The following is a 25,051-nucleotide window of genomic DNA, read 5'->3' on the forward strand; positions in this document are numbered from 1 at the left end:
TGCAAAACGACAGAGAAAAAGTATTTTCGAGAATTTCGAGAATTTTTACGAATGTAACTTTCTTATTCTGAACCCTTAAATTTAATTCAAAAGTAACAAATTCTCAAAACTATATACCTATAATCACCAAATGATTATTCAAGGTTATTCTATCACTTTCGAGCCCACCGTGCAAAACCCAATGCTACATATCAAGTTCTATCTTCACGGGGAAAAAAAACCTTGAACCGATCCACTATATGTACACCAACCAGCCATGCCTTGGGTGAGATTTTTATTGGTCTGGATTGAAATTCCACCTATGTTGTCGGTATTTACGGATGGCTGTTTGGGGTTTGAGGGTGACTGACATAAAAATAAAAACCACAAGCACAGTTGCATACCTGCCTTGCCTTATCCCATGGTGGCAGATTACAAGTAGGTACACATACAGAAGGCACAAACACAACGGAAAGACGCACAGCATGTGATGTGACATGCACCACACTTCGACATCGTCGAGTCTCCTTTGGGTGACATTTGCGAAAACAAAATGAGAGTAGCAAGGGAGAAAAAAAACCAAACAAACAGAAAATCACCGCCGGAATAACACTTGTCATCCACATCCGTTTCCAATCTTTGCGGTGTAGAATGATGGGAACAAGCGGTCGAAAATGAGGGGTGAAGGAGGAACGTGGGCAAATCTATAGATTGAATTTGTGCACATTTGTTTGCAGAAATATGACAAATCAAATTCCACCTGGTGGGTTTCCTGTTTATTTATTTAGAAATTTATGCTTCAGCGTCTACCAGTCGGGAGAGTCAAGTGCCCCCCTGGAATCAATATCTATCCACTGGTACGGAAGTATTTGCCTATCCGAGTCGAGAAGTTTTCTCGGTTGTCAATCTGAAATTGAAAGGTTTTCGATGCTACCATTGAGTCGTCGAGTCATAAGTTAGGAATGATTTAAAGTTCAAGGGTGCGTAGCAGAGCTTGGTTAAAATTGGGTACTAGTAGTAGTAACACAATTTGCTGAAAAATAGACTGTGGTAAGAAACTTATTTAGGACGCACCCTTGCAAAAATTTTTCAGCATTAATCTCACAATTTAATATGATCATTAGGAACTTGAACGCACCCTGCAAAAGCTTTCAAAATTCAAATCCTATCTATAAAATCTATAAATCAAGGCTGTGTGAACGGGGGGGAGGGGGGGTTAGGTTGTTCACCGCTCCCCATGGAGATTTTTTTCTCCAAGTAAAATTCTAAGTTCAAGAAATGAATCTACCTTTGTACTGGGAAATCACTTGATCTCAAAAGGTTCAAATAAACAGGCATGGAATGTTAGAAAACATGTCACAAAATTGGCTCGCTTACGGCCAAGGTTGCCGAAATCACAGAAAAATATGTAATTTTACAAAAGGTTGAGCAAATTTTCATCACAGAATCTGTGTCACAGAACATAAAATTTTTAAATTATAACGGATTTCACTTATTTTTAATTTTTTAATGGATTTTCGGAATTATAATTTTTTGGACAGTCTTTAATTTAGATTTCTTACTTTGAATTAGAAAAGTATGATAATATTGGTAATGGTAATTGATTTTTTCCACATTAAATGTGAAAATGACTCAATTTACCATGAATTTTCCATGAAATTCAAGGAAATGGCATCACAGAAATCCATCACAGAATTTTTGGGTAAAACCACAGAAAGACAGAATTATTTTTCTCAAAAACACAAAAAAAATTCGGCAACCTTGCCTCCGGCGGATTTAAGTCCTAAATCACTCGTAAGACATTTCATTTTACGAAACTATATTGCAACTATGAATTGTTAATCTTAAATTTCACAAAACTTTTATTTTGAAACTCAAATTTTGACTTTCATAAACCCTACCTGGGTTTTCTTCAAGAAGTTTTCTTTAATTAAATAATTTTTTTTATCAAAATTCATTTAAAACACTAATTAACACATCAACAAGCTGGGAGCCATGTGACAGAAGTTTAAAACTACGTTAACACTAGAAAACAACAATTTCGGTACCTGTTTTGTGCCCATAATAATTGTTTTTTGGAAGATTTAGGCGCCCTGTAGAAAAATCATTCGCCTATTTGCCCTTGTTCTAGTGATATGGTAAGTGAAAATTTTGAATTAAATCGATCATCAAGAACTGATGAACCAAACCATTCTACATGAAAATAAAACCTAATTTTGAATCCATTTACTACCCTGCATTGAATCAAAAATAAGGATTTTGTCTAGATATTATAAATTCAGAAATATATTTATATAGCTTAAAAAAATTAATTTTACAATTTTAAGTAAATTCAATAGATAACATAAAAACTATTTCTTACATCGTTGAAAAAAGTGTTGGGATATTTGATTTTAAAGATTTTTGATTCAATTAAGAAATTTGTTGAAAACTATAAAACGATTGGACTTGTGGTTTGAAAAATATCTAAGATTTAATTTGGGTTAAAGTTTCTAAGAAATTTCGTCAAAATTGCTGTTTTTGAGAAATTGGGAAAAATAATCAATACTAAATCTTCTAGACTTTTTTCTCAAAAATCAAAATTACGATATTCGGGAAAGTTGATCATTGAATTAAAATCTTTTACATTCAAAACTTCGTAATCCTTTAGCCAAAAGAGTGCACAAATGTATTAAATGAATTTTTAACCACTTTCCATGGTCATTTCGGAAACAAGAGCTGCCAGAAATAAAAATTAATTGCATATTTGGAATCAGCCCCCCCAAATTAATCTGAATCATCAAACTTAAGTTCCAAGTACTCCGGAAAAATGTAAATTTTATTGCCTTGTGTAATCAACAGAATCAAAAACATCAACAAAGAATCTAGAACGTAATATCCATTACTTAATAACTATGTTATCACTTAGATTATATAAAAATCGTTTATGTCTTTACATATTTTATGCTGGGTTGAAACTTTTTTCAAAATACCAATTTCAGCCCCTTTATGATTTTGTGATTCTTGATCATCTAATTGTTCAACATCACATTCAAAAGGGTTTTCATAAATTTTACAAGGCAAGGTTGCCAGATTCGTTTCAGCACGTTCCCAGGCCGGACAAATCCGGGCTATTTCATCTGAAAACCTCGCTAAAAACGGGTATTTATTTCAAAATTGTCGACCGAAAAACCGGGCAATATCTGGCCAAATTTGATCAAAACCAAGGAAATACTCAACAAAAATGGAGATAAAAAATTCGAAAAAAAAATTTTCGTTAAAATTAATCAATAGATTTTAAATTGTATTTTAGGCTTTCAAAAAACCTTTCATGACTATTTTTAAGGAACTTGCTCAAAAAATTTCGTTTTGGACGCATAAATTAAAAAAAAATAACTACACAATTTTTTATTTAGGTTGATTTAATGGGAATAAGAATAACCCCGAGCAAAATTTGGACTTTTGCATTAAAATCCGGGCAACTGGGCCGGACCGAACTATTCCCTAATTTTTATATTTAATATCCGGGCTAACTTGGATAAAACAGGGCAATCTGGCAACCTTATACATGAGCCTATTAAGATTAATTTAGGAGCTCTGAATCCAAATATTTAATTAGACTTTTTTCTTTCGGGTTTTGTCATTTTGAAATTACTTTTGAAAATAGATAAAAATCATAAAAGAAATTTCAGCAATTTTTGAACAAAATTTTAAACCATTTCAAAATTTTTGAAAACAAAAAACGATTTTAATCAATAATTAAATTTCCCCAAGACCGCAAGTAATTATAACATCTGCGATAAATTCAACCAATTCGTCAAATGAAATAAAACCTTTTTTTTCTATAATGAAAGAAAATTTTTTGATGATAAATTAAGAATGGTACTTTTTTAGATGACTGTATCTCTGATATAAGAATATCTAAGTTAAACATTATTCTTCGATTAAAAAAATTAGTATCAAATTCAGAATTAGTTTTTGTTTTTCATGTAGATTTCTTGTTTCGTCAATGGCTTTCAATGATTTATTTCACTTAAATTGGATTCATTCCTAAAATTTTAAACGCTATATAGACAATTTTTTATTCTCAAATGTTAAAAAACTCATTTCATAAGTATTCATGTTTAAATAAATTCAACAAATTTTAAAGATCTATTATTTTGATCATGGATATTTTTTAAATAACATTTTTTGATTTTCAAATCTTAATTTTTTTCTCATAAAATATTATTTTCTTGAATGTTTATAAATCTAAAATTTTCATAAGAAAACATAGTATGTACCTTATATGCTTTCCAGGACCCAATTTCGATTTGACGATGATAAAATATTCAGAATGATAGAATATTCATTATTTTGAACTATTAAATTTGCGCTTACCAATTTACAAACGTTTCATTCAATTTTATTATTATCAATCTTCTTTTTCGATCGAGTTTTTGATTTTTCAATAATTTTTGAAAAGTTAGAAAAATCATTCAAAGTAGCAACTTCAAAGTAAAATATTAATGGACTGTGTTAGCCTAATTAGTACGAGGACTTCAGAGCCAAAGGGGTATAAATGTCAGTATATTCGATTGAGTTGATAATGCCAAACGATTTATTATTTTTCATACTTTATTTGATGACTTCGTCAGATTTTTAGATTTTATTCACATACTTTAACGCTCGAAACAAAAGCACAAATATTAGGGAAATGTAAGGAATATGGACGAACATAGCAACTTCAAAACGTGTTTTCTCGAAATGAGCTTTTATGCACTTACACCACTTTGAATTCGAGGGTATCATATTCCAAATGCTGATCTGGAATTCAAAACCAGAAATCGTATTAAAATTCGGAAATAGATGCAAAACTCAAATTTTGAATTCAAGTTCAGTATCGACGTTAAGAAATTATATTCAAATCGTGATTATATCATCAAACTATATTCAGATTCAGTCCATTGAAGAGATTAACAATCAAGATAAAAATATCAGGATGACTATTTTTTAAGGAATTCAAATCGCAAAAGATCGCAGACATATGGTTTTTATTGTTGATTAAATTTCAAAATTTGAACTGAAAACCACAACTTTAAAGAAAAACTTGAGTTTATTTTACATGTAAAAATAAAATATTTCCTGATAAAGAAACATCTTCACGAAGCAAAGTTTGCAGGAAATTCTATATTTTCTCTATCTATTGCTTAAAATTTTTAATATTGCAGTTAAAAAAAGGATTTTAAACTAAGATCAAGTTGGCAAGAATTTTAGGCCTAAAAATTTCAATCTGTTACTCATAGTTTTGAAATTTTTTTTTCAATTTCATGGAAGATTAAAATCTCAGAATTTTCTAAAGAGTTTGGTAGATTCAGCTAATTTGATTCGCAAAGAATATGATTTTTTTTATTGAAGGCTTTCTTAAAACAAATGAATCTTCTAGACTCTTGAACACAAGCATATTGGATCTCTGTGAAACTTCATGTTTCTATGAAAAGATCTAAATTCTAAAAAATCAAAAATTCTAGCAAAATCCAAGCATATGATTTCAAAATTGTCGACCAAAATCCGGGCAATGTCCGAACGAATATAGGTATTAATGATAAAAAATCAAGAAAAAAAACTTTTTAAAAGGTTTTTTCATCAAAATTTATTATAGATTTAAAATTGTTTTTCAAAAAACCTTTCAAGAACCTTTTGTGACTATTTTTATGGTACTTGCTAAAAAATTTTCTTTTAGTCGCATAAATAAAATAACAACACCATTTGTGTGTTTTAGGTTTGATTTGTGTTGTGATTGATAATGAGAATAAATCCGGCAAAATTCTAGCAAAATCCGAGTCTTTCCAATGAAATCCGGGCAACCAGGCCGGACCGGACCTATCCCAAATATTGTTTTAAATTAAATACTAAACTTCGAAATGAAAACTGAAATTGTACAAACAATAATATTTTTCAAAGTTTTTTTATTATTCATGCATTGCTTGAGCAAAAATTTCAAATAAAAATCAGTGACTAAAACCGGTTGTACTCCATTTCCCGAATGTTTTTCCCCAGACGAACCTTCCTCAGAAATTTTTTCGCCAGAATGGGCCATTCCCCAAAGTTATTTTCACCAGAATGGACCATTTAGCAGAAGTTTTTTCGCCAGAGTGAACCGTTCCCTAGAAAATTGAATATATTCATCCAAACTGGAGTTGGAAAATAAAAGATTTATTTCTAAAAATTGGGTTATTATTCTTTTGCTGCAAATTTCGATTATATACCTAAAAAGGCTCGTATGAAGTAGAGGGTTATAATTGTTGATTTGGAAAACATAAAACTACAGATATTCTAAAATGTTGCAGTTTTACTCTTGAAATTGACGGGTTCACATATAAATAGGAAGATATAGCTAAAACGTTCGTAAACATAGTGTTAAAAATTAAATGATCATGTACCGGGGTATTCCCGGGAATTGAAAAAAAAACGGAAATTCCTGAATCCCGGGAAACGAAAAATAACCCAAGCATTCTTGAAGTCAATAAAAAGTGCTAAATTACTAAAAATTTACACGAACCAAATTGGTAAAATGGATCAAATTGAGCATGGAAAATGATAGCTTTACCTTGATATATGTCTTAAACTTAAACTTTTTTTTTTAACTATTCAATATATTTAATTTGATAAAAAATGTTTTTCTTCGTTCGAAAACTTTGTGTATAAGTAAAAAACGACGAACAATCTGTAAACCCAAACAATTCCGATAAAGAAACGCTACGAAAATAATCTGAATGTTCTATTTTACAATACTCATCATTTCAAACTCCCGTTTCACAAACTGTTGACAGTAGCAAAATCATCGGCAAAGAAATGACATATTTTAAAGCAAAAGGAAAATTTCCTTAAAATTTACGAGATTTGATAAATGGTTTGAAATCAAGCTACACAACTTCTATCGCTAGTGAAAACTCTGTCTAAATTACCGTAAACTGGGGTAACTTTGATCAACATGAAATTTTTGCTGATAATCATCATTAACTAAGCAAAAAGTTAAAATAACTGAAAACTGTTTACTACGTTTGAAAGCTTATAAATTGAGTTACAAATAAGCTTCATTTGGATTTAATTAGAAGATTTTTGATATTACTTAAAATGTATTTATTAAATCTTAAAATATCTCGTTTTTAGAAGGCTTACAAACAAACATCTCTCCTGATCAAATTTAAGCATTTAGGAGCAAATGGGTTATTTTACGTGAAAGTTCAACTTTTTTCTTTGTTTAGGTATAGTTTAAGTCTTAGATTTATGGTCATTTGGTGATTATTTTTTAATATTGGAAGAAAACGGTGATTTTCCATGAAAAAACCCGTAAATTAAAAATGGGACAAACCCTATCAAATGGTCCAAACTAAGAAAAATAAAATGAAGGCAAAATTTCATTTGTTTTTGAGGCCAAAAAAAAATGAGAAATAATTTTATTTTTTTCCCCCAGATGTATGCAGCAACATGGTCCATCTTTTGATTTTGAAAAAAAAACGTTGAAAAACTGAGTATAATCAAAATAAAAATTACTTTTATTAATGTTTTTGCTTTGTGGCTAAATGTCACCATTAAAATAATTTTAAAGATGTTAAGGTAGGTTAAAACCATAGTGATCAAAGTTACCCCGAAACTCGAAATCTTGTTTTGTAACAAACATTTAATTCTAACCACCAATGTCGTTTGAATTTACTGCAATCAATTATCTTTTTTTTTAATCCTCACCTCAGTAAGTGTTTTAAAACTTTTAGGAATTACAAAAAAGCAACCCCTACTAAAATATTCAAAAATTTATGAAAAAATGAACAAAGATCCCCAAGTTTACGGTATTTAAGTTTTTTGTAGCAAGAAACAGCCATATTTGTCGGACAAATTACATAATTTTTGAGTCTTGGGATTTATAATTTCTTATCGAAATATTGAGGCATTAAAAAAAATTTAAATGTTTTGCAATACTATTACCAAAAAAATATATATACATAGATAAGGTGTCGTATGCAGAAGAGTGATACAATCTTCATTACAATTTTTTGCGAAATCCTGAAAATTTCCGGGAAAAGGATCGTCGAATTTCTAGATTCCGGAGAAATGGTGATAAATTTATTCAAGAATCAAATTGACATTGACCTTGAAGTTACCAATGAAATTTAAAATATGAGTTTTGGCCAGGTTTTTGGGTGAAATACTCCTGTGTGGAACGCTAGAATGGCCGGGAAATGGATACTCAAAAATGAAACTTTCCAGTACAACCCAAGTAACCATAAGTCTTAACATAACAAATAATTTCCCAAAAAAACTGGCTTACAAAGCTAAGAGAGAGCAGAGAATCTCTTAATCTGATATCGGATAGAATTTCGACAAGTAATTAGTGCTCATGGTTAGTTTGGCAGTTGGATATTCTTTTATTTCTTATTCCTTATGAACCGTATAAAACATTAGAACAGTTTTAATTTTTTGATGACCGTTGTGCCCTTATACTTATAGTTCTTATTCAAGGCAGCTGTTTTCTTCAGCGACGTGATTCGTTAAACAAGAATTGGATCACCATATTTTATGTAGCTGTTGATAATGGTGGAAAGTGAGATTTATATTTTCCTGGAATCAATAAGATTAATTTTTGGTTTATTTAGGTTTCAGCTTGAAAACTCACTTAAAAAAGAAAATTATTCATTTGATTCTGTGGTATTTTCAAGGAATCCAAGTTTGTAATATTTTTGTGGTTTTTATTATTCATTTGTGTATGCCTTTGCGGAATGTTGCAATGTTGCGCAATGTCGTATGTTTAAGTGTTTTGTAAACATATTTGAAAGCATTTGAATGAATGAATGAAACCATTCCACTTGTTGTTCCAGATTTCACCCACATTTAATGGAATCGCAAACATAAAGGATTATTTTCCACCGATCTTTATCTTCTTCCGCTGATATTCCCATCCAGCAAACTTAAGATCCTTTTTTATAATCACCCACCTACCTTTCTCCTTTAACATAATTTCCAACAAAGGGAAAAGTGTTTCCTTCATCAATCATTATTCGTGGAAGAAATTTTCTCACAACGAGCACCCCACGAAAGGAAACATTCCCAAGTAAAAACTACAGCAATCGAGCTGTTTTTTCCCACAACAGGAAACGGTCATAGAGAGAGAGAGCGAAAGAAAACTTCGATTGATGTGAATGAACGGAACAAATACAACAGGAATGGGGCCGGGCAGTTTAGGCAAATATTACAATGGTTGTGTAGTTCTCGTTTGAAGTGTTGTTGTTTTCCCATTGCCGAAGACCGTTTGTGATGTCTTTCAGCCCACGCACGACACCCACACCACCCCTAATTCTGCTGGAATAGTCCCATCTTTTTCCATCTTTTCCTTCCGTTCCGAAAGAAAGAATGCGAAGAAGTTTTAAGGTTTAAGAAAAACGGCCTGATCCTGGGTCCCGCAAAAAGTATAAAGTATAAGCACAACAACAGCAGCAACAGAAAACAACAAGAAACAACAGCCTAGTGGCAACTTTGTACTTTCAAAAAACGAGCTTTACCATCATCATCGGTTGGCCGCCGTTGTTTTTGCTGTTGATGTTTCCATCTTTTCCCGCAGTTTTCACAAGTGGAAGGTGAAAGTTTTTCTTTCCCGGTTGTAAGCTTCTGTTATAAACAGTGAATGGCAAAGATGGGGGGACGGTGGGAAAAACTGAGAAATAGAAGAAAGCGTAGGAATATTCCCGGTTTCCGATTGTTGTTTTTCACAACTGAATGATTTCCTTTTATTATCCAATGATCAACTTTCACGATGGGCACCGCACAGTGAGGATTGTTTATAATTTTTTTGTGAATAGAAACACTATTTTCAATTTGACAGAAAATTCAAAATAAAACTTGAAAACAAGTGAATCAAAACGTGAATCATTTATGGATTTGAAAAAAAAAATCAGACGAGCTTTGAGGAAAATAAATAAAAAACTATTAAAAATACGTCCGTTAAGGGAGGAGTAGGGTCTAACGGGTAAAAAAAACACAATTTTCACGAATTTTTTTTAGAGCTATCGTTCAAACAAATGTATTCAAGTTTTTTGCATTATACAAAGCATTGTTAAAAAAACATTTAGTAATTTTTTCGTAAAAAAATATTGAAAAATGAGCCGGTGACGGAGCACTTACGATGATGCCTTTTAGAAAACAGGATTTGCGGTGGACACTGTATCTCAGCACAGAATCATCTGAAGTCAAAAAATCAGAGCAAAATATTTTTAATAGATGTTTTTCTGGACCCCAACGATTTTATTTAACTTTAAAAAAAATTTATGAAATTTTTGTGGCTGTTTGAAGTAAAAACTACGATTTTTCACGAAAAAAATCCGCCATTTTTTATCTGTAAAATATCTCCAAAGAAAAAAAAAAGAAAATCGTTTGGGTTTGGTATTTTATATGTAGAAGATATGTTCCAAATTTGAAAAGAATCGGTGAAGTAGTTTTCAAATGACGATGTCCACTGACTTTGAAAATGTGCTTTCGAGAAAAACGCGTTTGAAGTTTCTGCTTGCAGTATTCTTGCAGTATTAGATAAGAGGAGATAGAGGCCTATAATTTCTACAGTTTTGCTTCGATTGACTTGAAAATTTGACACAACATTCGTGAAATGTTTTAAAAAAAATCGATTTTTTGAAAGTGTTAGACCCTACTCTTCCCTTAAATAGAAACATGAAATCTTCATGTTAATAAAAAAATACAGAAAATTCAATTTTTCTTGATGATAAACATTATTTATAATGCAGTTTTTTTCAGTAGCCTAATTTCAAGCTTAAATCTTAAGTTTGAATCAAGTCTGTATCTCTTACTTTTGCTATTGAAAATTTTATTCATGTATATTGATGGTTAGAATCTTGAAATTCGCTCAAGAGATTGAAACTTTTAGCTTGTTTGATTTGAGCGTAGATTTTTTTCTAAGAAATTGAAGGCTTTCCTTAAATAAAACTTATTATATGCTCAAATCAAATAAATTGAAACTATCAAGATCGCTCAAGAGAAAGTTTGAAGGTTTTATCATCGATGTAAGTAAGAACCTTATTTTGGTACTCAAGGCTGCATTACAAATACAAATTAAGCTGGCACTTTAATAATTTTAGGACATATTTTCACGAATTTCTTTTTGAACCGATGTACTTTTATCGTAATAAAAAACTATTTATGCCCAAAAAAATTTTGATGAATCCAAAAATTTAAAGTCTTATAGTACTTAAAATGTATTTTTAATTTTTTCCCTATTCATGCATTGTTTGAGCAAAAATTTCATAGAAAAAAATCGGTCTGGTTGATTGTTGATTCAAGTGTTCTATACTAAGGCCCTGCGAAGGGGAGGAAGGAGGTAGAAGGTGTTATGTTTTTAACCCCTCCATGCAGATTTTTTTCAAAGTAAATCTTTATAATACTGAAAGGTATTCAAAAATATGTGTTAACAAACATGTCTGAAAATTGGTTTGCCTTCGTATGGAATTTAGTCCCATATAACTTGGCATTCAAAAATGATTTTCTTACATGTTTCGCTTTCATTTCTTCGAATATTGCTCGAATTTGCTCGAATATTGCTTGGTTTTTGGATTGGAAAATCAAAAACGATTCATGTAAGGTTTAGTCCTAATCCTAGTCCTAGTCCTTATCGCAAATTGAATCTAATTTTTTATTGTAAATTTCAAGTTGCAATTCCACAAATCTTTTGCATTGAAACTAATCTGAAGTGTACCTAATCCTGTTAAGAATTTGATACCAACCATTAAAATTTCCAAATTCAACCATCAAATGTTAGCTCATCAACAATCTGGTAGGCATGTGACAGGACGCCAGAATTCTCAAATCGATCAATAAAACAAACGCATTAAAATGATGTTCCCTTGAGTTATCTTTTAAATTTGATAAATAAGCTATTAAAATGTGTGAAGTGAAAAACATTTCTTTTAAAATTTTAAAATCAGACCAGAAAATCCCCAATTTCTGTTTCAACCAACTATTTAAAAAAATTCGTGTTAAAAAAAATTAAAATAAAGTTGTTTGGACAGAGATCTTGGAACTTTAATTTGGAATTTTAAATGCAATCCCTAGGTACATACGTTTTGAGTGAACAAAACACTTAATTTTTCAGAAAAAAAAAATATCAAAAATTACCAATCGAGTTACTTTTATGTCCAGCATATCGAATTTTTGTTGTTTCTGTTATCAAATATTCGAAAATAAACGGTGTGTATATTTACCTAGGCCTGCAAAAACAACAAACAATTTACCATAATTATGAAAAACCTAACATATATCTCACTATTCCACGATGCGCCAGAACCAACAACTAAAAGTGGCACACTTTTTCTCTCGTCCCGTGTCTTCCCCTATCCAAAAACGCTTACCACTAACCGAATCGGACAATCGGACTGACTTGGATAATACTTGGGCAATAAAACAAACGCAGGAATCGATGCTCGGCTCACCAATTCAGGGTCTCCGGAACACCAACCCCGGAACCAAGGGCGATCCGGGTGAGAAGGGCGAAATCGGACTGCCCGGACTGAAGGGCGAACAAGGAGGCAAAGGCGAACGGGGCGATCCGGGTCTAACCGGAGCCAAAGGAGAACGGGTAAGGAGAAGAATCCCGGAACGTGTGTTGTTACTGGCTAGCAGCTACCAGTGTAGAAAGTAGAGAGTTTCACTTTTCCGTTTCGCTTCCCCTTCACTTTGTTGTAGTGTCGATGTTTTTTCTCCCATTTTCAGTTTTTCTCCTTCAGTTTTTCTCCTTCAGTTTTTCCTCTAAAAGTAAACCCCCACCACAGTATTCTGGAGCATGAACTTTGTTTATTTTATGCTTTTGGAGTTTTTCTTTGGCCATATTTCGTTCTCTGTGTTTCTGGATTTGTCTCATTTCCCGGTCAACTCCCAGCTGTGGAATGGATAAGAGAAGGCAGCTTCCATTCTGCCGATTCTATTTGCAGCAACCAGAAAACTGATAAAGTTTTTAGAAATATTGCGATTGTTTTGGGAGTGCTAAACCTGTTCCCGAACTTGTTCGCCGACTCGTTAAACTGACACCAATTGAAATAAAGTTGAACAAGCCGCTCGCACTGACAGTGCGAAAAGAATTAGATCGATGGTGGCCTCTCCGTAATGTTCGCAACATTATGGTTTAACAAGTTCGGTATTTTCTATTTTTAATGGTGTTTTTAAGGGAAACACGGTGATTCATCTTCAATTGATATTGAGTTTTGAGAATAGATTTCAAGATTTTCTAAAGTATAGAAAGCAATTTTGTGAATTTAAAACACAATTTTTTGATAATTTAAGCTTTCGTCAAGGCTCATCACGAATGGCACACTGTGTAATGTGCTGTGATTCACAGTTAAAGGAAAAATGTCATCAGGTTGGTCTGGAAGAGCTTTATAAAATCAATTTGCAAAAAAAAAAAGTATCCTACATTTTATACGCATGGTTAATTGGTGATTTTGCCATTTGGAAACACTTAGAGATGTGAAAAGCTTGTTTTTTCCGAATAAAACCTTGAAAATATCTATTCAACAAGAACACAAATTGATTTTGAACACTTATCACAAATCACTAATCGTACTTTCACAGCCAGAACTTTAGTCTGAGTCCTGAAAATAATAAAAGCAGGTTGCATTCATCTTGTTATTGTTCATAATTTTGATGAGAGGGGCAATTCGTTGAAGCTCAGTTAATCAAATGTTCCTCTTCGATAGTGGAAGTATTATTATAAGTTATTTTGTAAACAGAATTCACAAAATTTGATCCAAATGTGATGCAGAGTTTTAAAAATCGTTGAAGACCGTTAAATATCTAAAATTTCAGCTTTAATCATTTCTTTTTTGTTCTGGATCTCTGTATACCCTCATTTCTGGTCATCGATCAAGGATAAAGCGCCTTCATTCGCTCTTGAAAATAAGAAAGAATAAAAAAAAGTATGTGAAGATACTAGAGTGCCCAAAATGACCCGACTTTTGAAAAAGTTATGCGCTGCAAGCTAAAATTAGTCCTATGCCTAGAAAAAGATCTCATGCCAAATTTAGGCCAGATCGTATCACGGGAAGGGGTCGCTCAACGAGCCTAAACTTTGTATAAGATTTTGAGACATTTTGTTCGGGAGAAACATGAAAATCTAGTTTTTCATAAATAACTTTGGCCGACGGGGTTTTTCTTAGAGCTTGAATTATGACATATATTTCATCTGAAGACTGCATTTCGATGATAGTTAAGATAAAAAAGTTATTAAGCTTCAGAAATGGGCTAACTTTTCTAAGGGTGGTTCGTCTCTATTAATGAGGCGTCAATATGTTCGACCACCCCGACTCATTAACAGTGATGAATACCACCCTTAAAAAAGTCAATCGATTTTGGAATCCCAATAACATTTTAATCTCAACTCTTATCGAAATACAGTCTTTGGATGAAATATTTGCATAGTTTAGGCTTTGAGAAATACTTTATTCAAAAGAAATCGGCAGAAGCGGATCAAAGTTATTTATGAAAAACTGGTTTTCCATGTTTCTTCTGAACAAAATTTTTCAATATTCCATACAAACTTCAAGCTCTTTGAGCAACCCTTTTCCATGATCCAATCTGACCCAAATTTTTCATGAGATCTTGTACTAGGTTTAGGATCAATATTAGCCTGTAGCAAAACATTTCACAAGTTTTGAATATCCCATACAAATTTTGGGCAGTCTGTAGGCACAAAACCTTTCGAGATCTTTGGAGAACTCGAAAGGTTTAGTTTCAGTTTTCAGTCAATTAAAAAACATTTGGATTTTCTAAAGAAAAAAAATTATAATATATCAGTAACAGGCAGAAATGTAGTTGTTTTTCAAATAAAGTGTTATCATTTTAAGCAATGTTCCTTAAACTGAACAAAAAAATGTATCTGGAATGCAAAAAAAATGATTAAAATTCTAAAAAAATCGTGTCCTACAACTGGCCAGCTAAAATAAACTCCTTTTGAACTAAGTTATTCTCTGACTGTAAGATCTAACAAAAAAACAATTTGAAAAGTTTTGAAAATCATCGGCTTTTATCGTAAAAATCGTATTTTGTGTTTATAATGTACAAATATACATTTTTCAGCGAGATATTATGAAAAAGAATCTAAACGAAATTCATGCATATATTTATCGAATTCAACTTGTTTTCCAAATCATGTTCAACCTTCCTTTACGGTTAAAACAAGCACAATTACCTAGCTTAATATTTTAGATATATCTTCAAAACTATTGATTCGATACTCATAAATTATACCATTTTGGAATTGTCTACATCATGGATGGCTAAACCACATGTGACCCGCGAAGCTTTTTCCAGAATGATCACATTCCAATCTTAGTTCAATTTAAGAGTTGAGGCTATGATGGTTTCTGTACCATTTTGAGATGAAGTTTATCAAAATTTGTATCGAAACTAAAGTCGGAGAAAAACCTGTATATTTTTTTAAACTTTCCAATATTTGCCACATAGACAGTACTTTCGAATAACAGATGTGTATTGCGAAGAATTTCCCTTATTTATTAACCTCATTCCATTATTCTAAAAGCGATGAGAGCTCCTAAATAGGTGCATGGCACTAGTTTGAATTCAGACTGTTTTTTTTTTAACTCTTCATGGAGAGAATGATATGGTATTTTCAAATAAAAACTTCTTTAAAATTTAGCATGAAGTAAAAGCGAATATCAAAACACATTTATTTACGATTTAAACAATTTATTTGTCAAAGTTTTGTATTTTAGGCATTTTGTTGCGAAGAGTTTACTTCATTTGTCAGCTTCCATTGAAACCAGAGAAATTTTAACTGTAAATATCACAGGAAAATATGACAATGAAAATATGAAATGACAATTTGCACAGGCTGTCTTCAGATTTTCGCACAATTTTAAAATTGGCTCATTTTTTTCAGATGGTACTATTTTACAGTTTTTGTAGCTCGTTTATGGTTTTTCACATAGATTTTCACAACAAACTTTTCCTAAATATTTAATTTGAAATGCTATTAACATTCAATGCGTTTTGATGTGCTATGTTATAATATGTCCTGAAAAATAACAAAGTTTGATGGAGTTATCAAATCGAGTTATCAACTGGGTGAAAAAGTACGTTCGAACACCAACATTTTGAACTTACTCACTTGGCTTATGGAAGATTTGTGATCGAGTTATTGAAAAAGCAAAATAATATTTTTCCTGGGAGCTGTCAAACTTTAAACGCGATTTTCCCGAAACAGCGATATTTGAGCATTCGCCTTTTACTAAAATTTATACCGAAATATAGTTTTTTTACGGAAATCTTACTTCGTAAAACTTTAAAATTCTGTTTGAAAAGTGTCAAATTTTGAAAAAAAATTATTCTTTGATTGTTTCTATAGCCTTCTCTTTTTGAAAATCCGATTTTATAGTACGCATTTTACAATTGAAACTGCATATGGTTGAAGTTAGTTCAGTTTTGAAACTATCAATGTGTCAATGATGAGGTCTGGTTAACTTTTGAATTAATAACTTTAAAATAAGTTTCTGAACAACTTGGTTTGCAAAAGAATAGTTGATCATTCATTTTTTGTGCAGCGCTGCCTATTTAATTAAGAAATCTGCAGTAAGCATTCGTAAAGCAGTACTCACATTTTAGAAGTGAATTTATAAATTTTTCAGAACCCTTGCAGTCGTTACAGATCAACACATCACTTTCTTCGTTCTTTTTTTAAGGAAAATTTAGTCAATTCAACAGGTTGCCGAAGTCAAATATCAAAATTTTTGTTTTTTGAAAAATGTAAGACCATGAATAAAATTTAGTGTACCTTGGGATTCCCACACTATTCGACATTTCTGCAACAAATTGACTCAAACGAAATTTAAATCATGAATTTAAATCTTATATATTTGACAAAACTATTTCACCATATAACATACATACATATATCAATGTTAAATTTGGTCTGAATAAACACAGAAAATATTTAAGTCTTGAAATGTTGATGAATGAAAATAATGAATGGAAATGAAATGAAAATAATAATTTGGTCTGAGAAAGCAGCTCTCAATATATTTAAAAAAAATGATTTTTCAAATCAATCATAGTACAAACAGTAGCAACCTGCACCGAATCTCATTAATCTGTCTTTCATATGTACCTATGTATTTTTGAAAGAAAACAATTGAAAACAAAAATTAATTTATTGTATCATCATTATCATTGAAAATTATTTTTTCATTTATAAGCTCTGAATATTAAAAAAAATGACGGTGTGGCTCATCTCCAAAATTTGGCCCGCCTGTTGAAAATGTTGGCCACCCATGGTCTGCATGCTCACTGTCTTTTTTTTTTTAATATAATTTTTTTGGCGTCTGAAAATCGAGCCGAAGCATTTTTGTGATCTTCAGAATTTCGAAAAAAGATGGCGTTTTGAACAAAGATTGTGACCAGCCCAGTTCGAATAAAGATATTCCATTGTGTCAAGTTAATTTAAGCTGATACTAAAATTTAAAAGTTTTTGATTCTAAAATCATTAGCCTTAGATGAAAATGAAAGAAAACCTGAAACCCCTTGATTTTTGATGATTGTCCAAACGAGCACATTTTAAATTTTCATAATAAAATTGAATAAATAAATTTAAATTCTTAGAGTAGTTGTATGTACTCAGTGTAGCAATAATCGCAGAGCAGAAATCGATATACCTCACATTTGGTCCTCATTCCTATTAAAATACTTAATTTAACACCTTCTTAAATTGGTCACCTGAAAACTGTTTCACATAGAATCTGGTCGGATAAAATAGATAAATTCTCCGCAAAGAAATAACGTACAACAAAAGTAAAAATGTCATTTTGTAGGGTATTTATTGCACTTTAAGGAAAAAAATACATAAAAATCATCGCCAGCTTTTCGGATGAATTTCCGAACTTTTTTTTGTGATACCACCCATCATTTTCTGCACAGTACTGCTGGTAACCTCATTCGCCATCTTGTTCCACCACTTATCCATTTGAGCGGGTTTTTTCATGGTTCCCATATTACAGTTCGGTTCATATAGACCATGGGTGGCCAAACCATGGCCAACGGCTGTCTTTTTGTGGCCCGCGAAGCTTTTTTTGAAATAACCATGTTATGAGAAACGAATGTATTTAGGGTGATTTGCCAATCGTTGCACAGCTAAGCACTTGATTTTGTTGTTTATGCTGTATTTTAGTGATTTTAACCAAATTCACTCGATTTTTTTTGGCGATGCACTCATACAGGATTGGTCAACAAGACCCAAAAGTTCAAGTGTTTGAAAAAAGTGACAAAAAAATTTAAAAAATCATTTAAAACAGCTAGTCTGTGCCCAATAGTTGCACAGGCAAATTTTGTGTCGTGCATAATGTTGTCCGATTTTTTCCAATGGTTGCACATTTTAAAAATCAGTCACCATGAGGTCGAATAGGCTGATATTTGTTACGGAAGCTTATTATGAGATCTTCTATTTCAAATGCAATCTAATTTTTAGACGGCCCCTTATGAGGGGAGGGGGGGGGGGTGGTCTTCCAATAAATTGTCTAATGCACTTTCCAATTCCAATTCGGCCTAAAAAAAACACACAAAGCTGCCGGTTTGAGTGTCTGGAATAGCATTTATCACACGTGAAGTTTTCTCAGAAACTCAAATCCACCTCTTAATTTACCCGAAGCCATTCGAGTGGAGTGTTATTTAACCTAATTTGCCCAGTGTTGAGCCTTTTCCTTTATATATACGTCCTACCAACAATAATCTTTCTGTCTTCAGAATCCCATAGAATGAACTGAAAGGTATTTAATGCTTGATTTTTAAGTGGCTATAAACAGGTGAAAAGATTAGAGAACGTGATCTGTTTCGCCCCCTTTTACCCCTATGAAGAAGATCCGATTTTACAAAACAAATGTTTTAGGACTCACTTGGAAGTCGATCGATTTTTAAAATAATGAATCTCAATTTAAAACTTGAAAATGGTCACAACCACGCCCAAAGTTTCAGATCGTTTGACTGATTTATGCTCATGCTATACAATTTTGTATAAGAATTTTTTTTTTGAAAATTTAATTGATTTAAATAACTTTTTCATATAAGTGGGTTTATTTGTAATTAATGTAACCTCTGTAGCATTTCATCAAACTTCAGGAAACAATCACATCACATAGAAATGCTTCCCGAGAGTTTTCCGGCTGAAAAACTGTTTTGGATCAAATTAAGTTTCACAAAGCTATGACTGTTTATTTTTCTGAATAATAAGAGCCAAATAAAGCTTCACTTAGATGTCTCCAGTGACGGCAACTCGACGGCAGATTCGAATTCCTAATATTCTGACAATATTAATAACAATATCAAAGGGATCGCTGTTGACATGGAATAAAATTCTTTAAGATTTGTCGAAATTAGAGAAACAGATTTTTTTCAGAACGGCTTTTAAATTCTTTGCATAAAATGTTGATTAAATGGTCGGGATAAAGGATTTCAAAATAATTCTGATAAAAAAGTAGTCTCTCAAACCTAATGCAGTTGAGTTGACTTTGACATTTTTCAGACAATGCAAATTGCCCGACTTTCATATAAAGAACTAATATTAATTATAAAAATAAAAGTCAATAAAAAAATTAAATTTTGAAAACATAAGTTTTTCAACGAGTTTAATAATTTCAAAACTTCATTTTTAAGATTTGACGGTAGAAAAAATAAACTTATGGATATCTAAATTGTCTTTGAAATATTGAATAAATTATTAAAATCAACATTGAGTGCAAAAAATGTGAAAATTTTGAGTGTAAAAGAATTAATTAAAGCACAGAATTTACTAAAATTACTAGTTAAACGTAAATATTCACTTATTCAGAAAAAAACATGTCATATCAATAGACAATTCGAGTTGTTTTAGTTGCATGTAGTCAATGAACGTGTTCAATGTTGTATGACAATTTGCATGCAAGAAGAACTTTTCGCATATACAAGAAATTCAAATAAGTTAGAAATGAATTTTTTTTAAATTATTGATTTTGCCCATTCCTAAGAATAATTGTTTGCCAGCATGAGAAGAAGCAAAGTATTTCATGAAAAAAGTTATAACAATTTCGAAATAAAAAATCGTAATCCATTGAAAAGTATAGTAAAATTGCAAGATTTGCTTTCTGAAGCTTTCAATAATTTCATGACATGTTTTTGCGAATGTTTTAAATCATCGCACTCATTGGCTATGTAAAGCAGTATAATGCAATTCTTATTTTCATCTGGTTAACCAGCTTTCAAATTAGCTGTCAATACACTAAAATTAAAAAATATTTACCTTTTTTGAATTTTTTGTATGACAACGACGATCATTTCTGAAGTACAAGTTAGGTTTAGTTTTTGTTCACATGCAATGTATTGCAAGAACCAAGAAATATTTCAAAAATACAAAATTATGTTTTTGAACTTTCAGTACATCTCTGATGGTTTTTTAATGAAAATTGGGATTTTTCCGTACAAGCCTCTATACTAATTCAAAATACGTTATAATTCAGGACTTAATCAAAACTTTTATTGCTATTTTTTGTTGTAAAAACAACCAAACAAAGTTATTGGAGGTATACGAATTTATAAATTTGAAATTTCCAAACAAATTTTGCAGCGGAATTATGTACAACAATGGGGCAGGAGGAGATTGAGCGGACCAATTGTTGCACGATCCAACATATTTTCTGGTTAAGTATGGATCATAATTTTTTTTCAAAATCATGGTGCTAAAATTGTCCAACAAACGTTTCGTATAGAAAACTGATACGAAAAATGTTTTGTTCTGACGTAAAACCTTATTTGCCGTAGAAGGAATGTTAAGGTTTTCGTTAACAATTAGCACAAAAATCGCGCGAAAAAAACAAGAAAAATTAAAACTGACGTAAGATGCACATTTACTTGCAGAAAATATCACAAAAGCCTCATTTCATCAGAAAACATTCCGAATTACATGATTCAGTATTATTTTTGAGGAAAAGTTGAAAAACAGCTAAAATATTGACAACTTAAGTCATGCTGTGCAACAATGGGTTAGGGGACAACGATTGGCAAATCACCCTATTTGTTATAGCATTTAAAAATAAATTAACCAAAATCTACATGAAATTTCCTTATTTTAATATCATGTTATTTGCAAAATGGTAACTTAAACTAAATAAATCTCGTTTAAGCTTTCATTACGTCGTATAGCCTGGACTTCATATTCTAAATGTGGAACACAAATTTTGAAGTTGTTTTGATAAATTTTGAAGCAGTTTTCTGTGCATTCTTGAGATGTATTATGATGCTGCTGCACAACTGCTGCAAAATTCATCAAAACAACTTAAAAATTTGTGTTCCACATATAGAATATGAAGTCCAGGCTACAATTATTCTAAATGAAAAGAAGTTGTGACTAGTTATGTCGGTTTTTTATTTTTTCGTAATAAAGCTGTTTCATACGACGTAATGAAAGCTCATGCGAGAAATATTTAATGTTAGATTAACAAATATATTTGACACATTATCGGTATTTTCCATCACATATCACATATGGTTTTCACAGTTGTTTGAGCTTTGAGAGCTTTCGGGCGGGCTCTTATTTTTATTAAGAAGAGTTTGGAAGGCCTCAGGAAGACACATCATATCAAACTATCGATAGAAAATCGTTAAAAATTTCATCAAACCACATTCACATCATTATTATTTTTATTACTTTTACAGTTACTTCAACTATTTGTATATTAGGCGTATTCCAAAATCTGTTCCTATTTTGTGTTTCTTGAAAATTTAAGAAAAATTAGTTGTTTGGCCCGCGAGCAAATCTCATTTCCAAAATTTGACCAGCCTGTTTAATATGTTGGCCACCCATGATATAGACTTTAACTGCAATGGAAGGTTAAATCATAAACTATGATTGGCACACATTATTCGTATTGAAAAAAAGCAGTTTATTTTGTTTGAAAAAATGTGAATTAAATTAAACATTTGTTTAAATTGCTAGCTTTTGCTAAATATGAGGCAGAGATTAGAAACGTATCTACTAACTCTTAAAACGAAAAAACAATTATATAGGGGAGAGTGGGATATCGTGGGCCATGGGGAAACGTGGGCCACTTTTAATATCTCAGATGTGTGTTGAGATAAAAATCTCAATCCAACTGTCATCGTCGTCGCTTTGCGTGAGCATATATTTCTATATGTTGTTGACTTAAATACGCAACATATGCTTCTTTTATTAATCAAGCTAAAAAAAGTTAGAAAAATTTACTTACATAATTAAAAAAACACCCGCTAATTTCATCGATGGGGATCCTAAAGTGCATAACAAAAATATGCTCATAAGCTTATGATCTTAGTTTTTTCATGATCTTTCACGTGGAAAAGGAATTTTTGATGAAACATCAATAAGTCACACAAGCGCAACCAATTTGCAAATCAAAGCTTGTGGGGAATCGTGGGCCACACATCTTGAATCATCTATATTTTTATGTTTTATACACATTCCGAACTTAAAATACGTTTTTCCTATCTGTAAAGTTTTTTATGCCAAATGAAGAGTTATGAAAAATATTTTATCCATCCTGTATAAGGAATTTTGATAAAACGTTTGCGTGCCAGGTTTTGGAATCTATTCGATCATACACAGCTCTCTTTTTCATTTCATCATCTGAAATTGCTTTAAAATAATGAAATGAATTAGGAAATCACAGTTTTGGGTCAACTCAGAAACTTTGCATGTTATTTGATCAATTTGGATTTGGTGGCTCACGATTCCCCACCATTTTTCAAAATCCAAAAAATTTTCGCTTTTTTTCAAACAGTCAGAATTTGGGTAAAATATCAATTAAAAATTATGAAAAAATACCTTATGATACCTTGAAAATGTAGAAAACCATACCATTTTTTATTTTCATTTTATCTTTTATAATAAAGAAGTTATGGAACAACGAAAAAAAGTGGCCCATGATTCCCCACTCTCCCATATTATTTGTAAGGAAACTTTCTCTACTGAGCCACTCCTATGATTGTGGAATTCGAGGAGCATACACTAAAACTTAATTGACGACACTCATAATGAATGTTTTGAAATTACTAAAATTAATAAAACAAATTTTGGATTCAACCGTTCAAGGTGGATATTAGTCCTTCAAGCTAAGTTGAAGCTCCAATATTGATTTGTTAAAATCAAAATTTATTATCGTTTTAAGTGGCATTAACATGATTCGAGTAGTGTCTCAAACAAACATGAAAGGTAAGTTAAATGAGCCGTTATTCTGGTGAATGGCATTGCATCATTTTGACTTTAATTCAAGCATCTCCACGCATCTGCATGTTGAATTAAAAAAAAACTTATCTTAAAATAGTTAAACGTGCTTTGAATTGCTATTGGTAGCTTAGATAGTTTTAACCTTCAATCAATTTGACTTCTGATTTGCAAAGCAAAAGATAACCCATTGTAATTTTTTTTTCAACTCTCACCAATCAAGGGCCACTCATCAATCGGTGCACCGGGCCCTAAAGGAGCGGTCGGTCCCCCCGGAGTTCCAGGAATCCCGGGCCAAACGGGAGCTCTGGGACCGAAAGGAGACAAGGGAAATTCGGGCGACGTGGGTCCAGCTGGACCGCCCGGACCACCCGGCCCGGCCATCTATGCGGCCGGATCTAATTCGTCCTCTTCTCTTCAAGGAGCCGGAGGCGACTGTCAATGCCAACCGGGACCCCCTGGGCCAGCCGGTCCTCGGGGGCCTCCCGGCTTCGATGGAACTCCCGGACTGCCGGGTAATGAATTTTGTCACTTCCTTGACCGGAATTATTCTCTTACCTGTTGGTTGTTTCATTTTTTTTATTTTTTTGATAGGTGAAACTGGTCTTCCAGGACATCCGGGCTTGCCGGGCGATAAAGGTGATCCGGGTTTGAAGGGTGATCCCGGTCCGGAGTTCATCATCAACCACAATGCAGCATTTAATACGACACGGGTAAGGATTAGTTGCTGCGAACCGTTGCAACTTCCATTAACAGCTTTCCAGAAAAGCGAGAGAGTGGGGGAGCCGAGAAAGGCGCAAATTTCTCCGAACGCCATAATCCCTGATTAATATCCAATCTTTGGCACGAAGCATCAAAAAGAAGAAAAGAAAAAGGAAAAACTAAGCTCAAGGCAACAACCTAACTAAGAAAGCCTTCGCCTTTTCTTTTCCGACATCCATCAAAGTTGGAACATTGCTGTTGCTCGGCCCGGAACGAACGTCGGACATTAATCCGGGCAAACTAATCTCGTGTAAAACTGCAATTAATTGACGTTCGATCGCTCCCGGCACTCTCTCGTTCGGCCATTTCTTTACCGGCTTTCTTATATCTTCCATTTTTTTCTCTTTCTCTTCTTTGTTCCCAACTTATCTTCTTCCGTTCCTGTCTAATGCAATCTCAATCAATCGTTAAACCAACACCCACACGCCACTCTAATCTGGACAAAACCGAAACAGTCGAGTAATCGGGGCGAGAAGGGCGACAAAGGAATGCGTGGGCGGCGGGGCAAACCGGGACTGCAAGGACCTCCCGGACGGCCCGGGGGAGGGGGTCCTGGCGATGCTGGAAGCGCCTGGTCGGTAAGTAGCTGATTTCTGATATCCCTTAGTCTGCTTCTAGGTTGATGGGCTTTCGTTGAGGCGTATAGAACAAACTACATTGAGCTTGTTCCTGCCGACTTTATCGGGTGTTTCCTTGCTTCGGCTTTTGTGCTTGCTCCTAGTCAATCATAAGGATATCTTAGTCGTTGCTAGAGGTGTGCTCAAGCGTTGAGCCTAGAAAAAGATATAATTTTTTGATAAAATTAAGGGAAATAAACTAACTGTCAAAATTGTCAAAATTGTCAAAATTGTCAAAATTGTCAAAATTGTCAAAATTGGTAAAATTGTCAAAATTGTCAAAATTGTCAAAATTGTCAAAATTGTCAAAATTGTCAAAATTGTCAAAATTGTCAAAATTGTCAAAATTGTCAAAATTGTCAAAATTGTCAAAATTGTCAAAATTGTCAAAATTGTCAAAATTGTCAAAATTGTCAAAATTGTCAAAATTGTCAAAATTGTCAAAATTGTC

At 32.4% G+C, this 25,051-nt stretch overlaps 1 protein-coding gene across 14 annotated transcripts in view; it reads left to right on the plus strand.

The window, feature by feature from the left end:
* The window catches only part of LOC129754131 (collagen alpha-1(XVIII) chain), an 875,414-nt gene that overhangs the window by 648,200 nt on the left and 202,163 nt on the right, over positions 1-25,051 (plus strand). For 13 of the 14 annotated variants that reach the window (XM_055750000.1, XM_055749999.1, XM_055750002.1 and 10 more), the window contains 4 exons: positions 12,407-12,571; positions 23,445-23,736; positions 23,816-23,934; positions 24,439-24,561. In XM_055750000.1, the coding sequence (XP_055605975.1) occupies positions 12,407-12,571; positions 23,445-23,736; positions 23,816-23,934; positions 24,439-24,561 (699 nt within the window). The remainder of the gene's footprint in view (positions 1-12,406; positions 12,572-23,444; positions 23,737-23,815; positions 23,935-24,438; positions 24,562-25,051) is intronic. The other variant, XM_055750008.1, reaches the window with a different exon arrangement.

This window comes from Uranotaenia lowii, chromosome 3, assembly GCF_029784155.1.
Source record: "Uranotaenia lowii strain MFRU-FL chromosome 3, ASM2978415v1, whole genome shotgun sequence".
In the NCBI taxonomy this organism is placed as follows: domain Eukaryota; kingdom Metazoa; phylum Arthropoda; class Insecta; order Diptera; family Culicidae; genus Uranotaenia; species Uranotaenia lowii.